The sequence below is a fragment of the Callospermophilus lateralis genome, chromosome 2 (assembly GCF_048772815.1).
Source record: "Callospermophilus lateralis isolate mCalLat2 chromosome 2, mCalLat2.hap1, whole genome shotgun sequence".
NCBI classification, from domain to species: Eukaryota; Metazoa; Chordata; class Mammalia; order Rodentia; family Sciuridae; genus Callospermophilus; species Callospermophilus lateralis.
In genome coordinates, this window is record NC_135306.1 from 1,384,947 (window position 1) to 1,391,821 (window position 6,875).

The window sequence follows — 6,875 nt, forward strand, 5'->3', positions numbered from 1 at the left end:
CTCACACATAGCTTTCTCACTTGGGGGCATGGATGCACGAAGGCTAATCAGGGTGTTCTCCAGGAAGAAAGGTCTCTGAGGGAGTCACACCCCAGAGACAGGAGGTGAGCTTAAAGTGTCTATACTAGACTTTGGTCAACAGAGGCTCCTGGACTAGCAGGGAGGGAGAGCAGAGGCTTCATCAGAGCCCCAGAGCAGATATGGATCCATTTGCAGGAGTAGGGTCTGTGCAGTAGTGACCCTCAGCAAAAAGGCAGAGCCTGGAGGTCCTCAGGCCCACCCCACCTCCCAGCGGGGAGCACCTAGGGCGAGGACCGTTCTCTGTGGGCCAGAGGGCTGACTCTGGAAGGTGGGAACTGGGCAGCCCGGTGGTGAGTTGTTGTGGGGGAGGAAAGAGTTGGGAGAGCACAGTGGGGTGTGGGAAAATGGGGGGAGCTGGGAGTGGGGGAATTTGTCGGGGCAGGGCTCGAGAGAAGCAGCTTGAGGGGCTGGTCTGGGCCAGGATGGGTTGAGTGAGTTGGGCGGGGCTCGGGGGGCGGCCCTGAGTGGATCGGGCGGGGCCTGAGTGGGCTAGGCAAGGATTCTGATCAGGGCCTGAGTCTGGTGTCCTCAAGCCTCACATGATATCGTCCAGCAGATTGGCGCTGGCCACCCAGTCCAGCGCGCGTGGCTCAGAAGCAGCCATGATCATGCACATGAAGGGGCGGCCGGTGCGCCGGTCTGTGGGGTAGATGGTGGTGGGCGTGAAGCGTCGGTTGGCCTCCACGAACTCACAGAGCTGCTCATAAACGCGCGGGAACTCGTGGCGCAGGAATACACCGCGCAGCCGCAGCTCCCTTTGGATGTGGATGAAGGCCACCTCTCTAGCCCGCCGGCCCGCCTCGCCCTCCTGGTCCAGGCCCGCCGTGCCTGGCGGCGGGGTCAAAATCAGTGTTTCCATGTCAGGCTCACGGCCCCGCACGGGGGGCGGCCGCGCCGGACTGCCTGCAGCCAGTGCCACCTTGGCGAACTTGCGCACAGTGGGCCCAGTGCTGCGAGGCGCCGGCGCCGGCCGAGCGGGCACCCCAGAGGGCGCGGTGCCCGGACCTACCGCCACCGACACACTGAGTAGGAAGCACTCGGCCGGCTCATAGAGCCGCCCTGCGGCCGCCAGCTCTCGCGCATAGCTGCCCAGGGGCGCGGCGTGTGTAGCCAGCTCACGCAGGGACAGGTAAGTGGGCGACAGCAGCAGCCCTTCGAGACCGAAGCGCAGGAAGTTGTCGGCCGAGCCAGGACTTGGGAAGCCCAGGAAGAGCACGCCGCGGCCGCGGGACAGGAAGCCGACACGAGCGATGCGCGAGAAAGCGCGATGCACGGGGCCGCTGTCACGGCAGAACTGAAGCACGTGGCGGCACACGCTGCCTACGCGGCCGTACAGGCAGCGCGCCTTGTGTGCGTCCCAGTCCTCGCGGCGGCACAGGCGTGAACAGTAGTAAGTGTAGCAGCTGTGGCAGGACTTGAAGTAGAGGCAGGCGTTGAACATGGTTTCCGTGCGCCGGCAGCGCGCATTGGAGCAGGTCATCAGATCGTCCTCGTCCGCACTGGGTTCTGGAGACCCGTTGGCTGCCTCGCCCGGGCCTGCAGGCTCCTCGACGCTGCCAGCAGAGGCAGGGGGCGAACGCGGAGGCGCCAGCGCCGGGGCTCCAGGGCCCGCGGGCCGTGAGTCCAGCGCGCTGCGGCGCAGCTGGCGGCCCAGCCCCTCTGCCGCCGACTCTGGGGCTTGGCCGGCCGGTGGTCTGGAGTCGATGACCAGATCGGTAATGAGCTCGTCTAGCTGCTCTAGGCTGCGCTGGCGGCCAGAGGTGGGGCCCATGGGAGCCACCGATGCGGGCAGACGGGGCCGGCCTCCCGGCAGCTCCCAGCCCCTGACAGTCGGGCGTTCGGCCGCGCGCAGGTCATTGTCGGTGATGGTAATCTCTGGAGTGACATACCAGTTACGGCTCAGGCCTTCCCCCGCACGGCCCTTTTCGGACAGCGAGGTCTCAGACAGCGAGAGCGCTGCGTAGCGTCTGGGTGAGGTGGACAAGTTCACTATTACTGGCGCGCGCCGGCCTTGGGGGGATGCTCCCCGCGGCTCCCGCACCTCCCGCCCTAGCAGGTTCTCATAGCTGCGCCCCCGGGCTAGGGGGTCCTCCCGGCGGGGCCCTGGCGCCAGGATGTTGTCCCATGAGCGTGAGTAGTGGCGGCTGTCTGTGGCCAGTCGGGGCGGGCTGGTGCCGGTACCGCCATGCCACGAGGCCAGAAGCGGGCCGGGGACGGAGGGAGGCACTACCTGCAAGGTGCGGTAAGGCCGGGGTCCCCAGTCGGCCCAGGCTGAGCTGTTGCGTGAGTGCGGGTAAGTCCGAGCTAGGGCGTCACGCTCGCGGTACCTCCCGAAGTCCTCTGTGTAGAAGGTGTGGGCCTCAGGAACGTAGCGGGGACCAAAGGGCAGTCCATAGGACCTGGGGACCTCCCCGTAGTAGGAGCGGGAGGGCGGTTCCTGGATCGGGAAAGTGCGCACTTCCCCTCCATAGTAGCCGCCCCCACGCCTCGGACTGGGACCCCGGGTCTCTTCGGATGGGTAGGGCCTAGGGCAGTAGCCATCGAAGGGAGGACCAGGGCTGGCTGGGAATCCTCCTGCATAGCCCTCGGGCTCCTCGGTGTAGAAGAATTGTGTAGGGCCTGGAGGTGTGCTGAAGGGCTGACTGCGGCGCTCAGAGTAGTCCCGAGGCCCAGGCAGGGGCCCATCGCAGTACAGCGCCCGGGGGTCCGCACAGTACAAGTCACTGGGGGTGGGGGTACGCGAGAGCGCCATGTGGCGGGGACCAGGCACTGTAAGGCCGTGGAACTGCGGGGCTACACGGGCCCAGGAGGTGTTGTCTAGGGGCCCACAGGGCCGCGAACCCCGGGCGGCGTGCTGCAGCACAGCGTCATCTGGCTTGATGTCCAGTCGGCATCGGACATGGGGGGCGGGCCCCGTGGGGGGCTCTGGTGGCGCACAGCGGCCAGGGGCGGCACACAGGGGCGTGATGCGGCCAGGGCCGCTCCGTTGTGGCTGCAGCTTAATAGGATGCAGTTCGTTGGCGAGCGCGCGCAGCGCAGGGTACGCAGGCTCCCGGTGAGGCGACCCCTCTACCCGCATCGCACGCTGAGTCTCCCGGCCTCGGCGCTGCAGCACCGGCGGCGAGGTGGGCGCAGGTGCCAGGCCCGGGGGCGCGCGGGGCGCGCTCTTAGAGCGGGCGCGGCGCCGAGGTTCGCCTTCTCGGGGCCGCGCGCGCGGAGCAGGGGGCTCCGGGGGAGGAGGCTCTGGGTGGGCCTCCATGGCCGGCCCGTCCAGTGCCTCCAGGAAATCGAAGCTGCGGCAGTGGCGCTTGTTGAAAGGCGCGGGCGCAGCAGGCTGGGCCACGGATTGCTCACATGGCTGGCGCCTGGACGCTGGCCCCGGGGCCGCCACCTTGATGTCCTGGTACACGGTCGACACCAGCAGGTCCGGTGGGTCCGTGCGGGTCATCTTAAAAGACGTCCCCAGGCTGGCGGCTCCAGCTCACGAGGCCTTTTGGGGCTTTTGCCCTGGGGGGAGACGCGGGTCAGGGCAGCCCCCTCTGCAGCCCAGGCCCCTTACCCTCCCACCACCCTGGCCCGGCTTACCTGGGGCGCAGGGAGTGAAGCAACCCTGGCTGCAGGCCTTTGCCAAGGCCCCAGGCGCTTGCTCCATGCCGGCCTTACAGGTACCCATGCTGACCTTAGAGATTCCTGCAGATGGGGGTGGGCCAGGTCAGCCTGAAGGGCTTAGCCTGCAGTGGTCCACGCCTTCTTGTCCCTAGGCAGAATTCCTCTCCTTGCTAGTGACCCCTGGGCAGGTTTGGATAGACAGAACCCCCTTTCTTGGCAGAGCAGGCAGGTGGGTAGAAGAGGAAAGTGGGGAAATGGTCCTAGGACTACTGCCCTCTGGTGTCCACAGCTGGAATGATGGGGCTCATTTCAGCTTTACTGGAATTGATTTACAGGTATAGATTCGTGTACAATGCCCAATGCAGAGTGACCCTTTTAATTGTGCAAAGTGAGAGGGCAAGTCCCAGGACCCTAGCCTTAGCCAGTCCTACAGAAAGTCTCAGACATCCCCACTAGCCTGCTGACCAGGCTGAGCACAGTACCCCTCCCTCAGGGTTTCAAGGGCTGGGGACACTTGATTGCATCCAAAGCATCCAAAGCAAAAATGTCCTCAACTCCGAGTGGCCCAGGCCATAAAAAATTCCTCAGAGAGCATGCCTGGGCCTCCTTTGACCCCAGCTGTCTTGGGGTGGCTGAAATCCACCAAGCTTGATGGGGCAGGCAAGGAAGGCTGAAGATCGCCCCTACCAGCTTTGCATAAGTGCACATGGACACCGCCCGGTGTATACATGGCAGCCTCAAAGTCAGGCCCAGGCCATGGAACCATGTACTTATGGCGTCCATCTTCCTCAGCTGAGAATTAGCTCACTCGGCCAGGAGGCTGCCAGCTGCGGGGGTGGTGGGGGGTGGAGGGAGAGGCAGGGTGGAGGGCGGGGAAAGCTCCCCCACTGCCTCCCAGGAGAGGGCCCTACCCCCTCCTCCTTCCATTCCTGAAGGCTCCATGGAAACCTGTGGTTCTTCAGCCCCTGAGCTGTAGGCTTGGCTGGGTCCAGGCTCAGGTTCAGATATGGGCCACCAGAGCCTCCAGGTCCCCAGGGCCAGAGGCTGGCTGGGGAGATGCTCAGAAAGAGGTGACAGCCCTCCTCCTCCTACTCAGCACCCACTTGGGGGGCATCTGCCCCAGGATAAACTGGGGGAATTAATGAGGGGCTAGCCATGCCCTCACCTGGCAGGACTGTAGGTGGACAGGCTGTGAAGGATCAACTGTGTCCCAGCTGAGCATCAGCTTTCTGCTCACAGGGCTGCTTTTGGGTCAGGGCCACTAAGTCCAGTCTATGTCCCCATCCCAGGCTAATGCCCACACCGGTCAGACCCCTCTTTCATCCTAAGCTCAAGGCCAGGCTGGATGACAGGGTGTGAGGCTCCGCCCCAGGGAGGTGACAGCCAGCGTTGCCAGCTGCGGCTGTCAGGACCTGGACTCTGACACCCCCTCCCTGTGGGGATGGGGTGGCGTTGGGCAACTCCAGGACCCTGAGTCTTCTGGAGCCCACACGGATGGCCAAGCAGCCTTCCTTACCTCCCAGCCCTGCCCTGGCCTGTCCCGGAGCAGCCATCGCAGGAACTAGCCTGTGCTGCTTGGGGGCGGGGATGTCCCATCCTCTCAGATAGCTTCTGCTTGACAATAGCATGCTAGGCAGTTCACCCTGGCCTCTTACCTGGATGTTGCCCGATCCTGGGTGGGCTGCACCAGCTCCAGCCGGGTCCTCTGTATCCCCCCCGCACTGCTGCGGCCGGGGCACCGGCAGAAGCTTCCAGGCAGCAGCGCTGATCCTGGCCTGGCTGCTCAGTACTGCCCCCAATGGCAGCCAAGGGGGCAGCACTTAAAGGGGCCGCACCCGGTGGGGGCTGCGCAGCAGGGCTAGGGCCCCGACTGGTTTGCTCTTGCTCTGCTTTGGAGCTTTGCTGAGCACAAGGTTTTCAACATTCCCAAAATACAGGTTTCAGGGTCCTGAACCACGTCCAGGAAGAAGCCTGATGGTCTCACCAGCACCACCTCCAGGGCACCTGCACAAGCAGCAGGCAGCTTGGCAGGGCCTTAGGTCAGGGACCTGGAGAAGCCCCAAGCCCTGGCCTCACTGCAGACTGGTCAGGGGCTCCCAGAATGCATGTCTCCGGTTGGGCCCAGGCAGGAGCAGATGGGTGACTCCCTGCCCTGTCAGTCTTCCCAGGTACTGTCTATTTTGGAGCTTGAGGTGCCAAAATCTCAGCAAGTACCTGGAGCCAGATGGCTCACTCAGTCCAGAGCGGGCCCTTGGCTGTTTGTGTCCAGGCCAGTGGGATGCGATTGCCCACTGCCCACCAGGAGGGTCTGCATGTGGCTCATTCTTCAGCCACATGGCTCTGTCCTCACTCCAACTCTTGCCAGCCCTGTGACCCAAGTACCAAGCCCTGAGCTATTCCAGCTGAGTGGGGAGGGGAAGGATGCCTCTGATGTCTGACGGGGGAGGTACTTCCCCTGTCCTGTCCTGCTGGGTAGGGCCCCCACTAGTGTCCTACTGGGGCCACCACAGTGCTGCTCTGTGTGGTCCTGAGCAAATTCATTTGCCGTGAACCTGTCCCACGTCAGGACCTCACAAGCTGTGGGCCACAAGGCCAGGCTCTAAGGTCAGCTGATTCCTGGCACAGACCTGCTCAGTGGAGAACTGTGCCTCCAGGACATACTGCACCCTGGCAGGGGTCTAAAGGGAGAGTTTGGGCATTTGAGACAGGCTGGCCTGGCCTACTGCATGGGCAGGAGATGCTGCATTGTGCCCCATCCCTAACGTCACCAGCTTGCAGCTCTGCCTGCTGGCCCCTGGAGGATTCCATGGCAACATCCTGTGGTGGGCGGGGGCTGGATGCTGCTGATTGCTGGTGAGGGTGGGGCTCTAAAAGCTGTAGGCAACTGCCCAGGAGGAAGGGAGGCTGTATGGGGCAGGGCACATTTGGCCTCACTGGGTTGGGCCCTGGGTATTCTGCAGCAGCTGCCTGGTGTTAGCCTAGGTGCACTACACCCAAGATAGCCTTGGCAGTTCAGCATGGACAGCACAGAGCACATCCAATGCCAGGTGGGACCCCTGGCTGAGCTGAGGCAGCCAGTAGTAAGTAAATCAAAGACCACTTTTGGGTGAGGGAAGCTGCTTCTGGAGAAGGCGTTTGGGGCTGTTAAGAGAACCCAGGTGAAGGAGTGGTAGGCTGGTCCTACC

At 63.8% G+C, this 6,875-nt stretch overlaps 1 protein-coding gene across 1 annotated transcript; it reads right to left on the bottom strand.

Annotated features, from left to right (window-relative positions):
- Positions 1–616: 616 nt before the first annotated feature.
- Ajm1 (apical junction component 1 homolog) lies at positions 617–3,529 on the bottom strand. Its single transcript, XM_076843019.1, has one exon. The coding sequence runs from the start codon at positions 3,527–3,529 to the stop codon at positions 617–619; it is 2,913 nt and encodes a 970-aa protein (XP_076699134.1).
- Positions 3,530–6,875: the final 3,346 nt, after the last annotated feature.

What these genes read in the sequence shown, in the direction of transcription:
- Ajm1 (XM_076843019.1), bottom strand. Translation starts at nt 3,529, where the DNA reads ATGACCCGCACGGACCCACCGGACCTGCTGGTGTCGACCGTGTACCAG.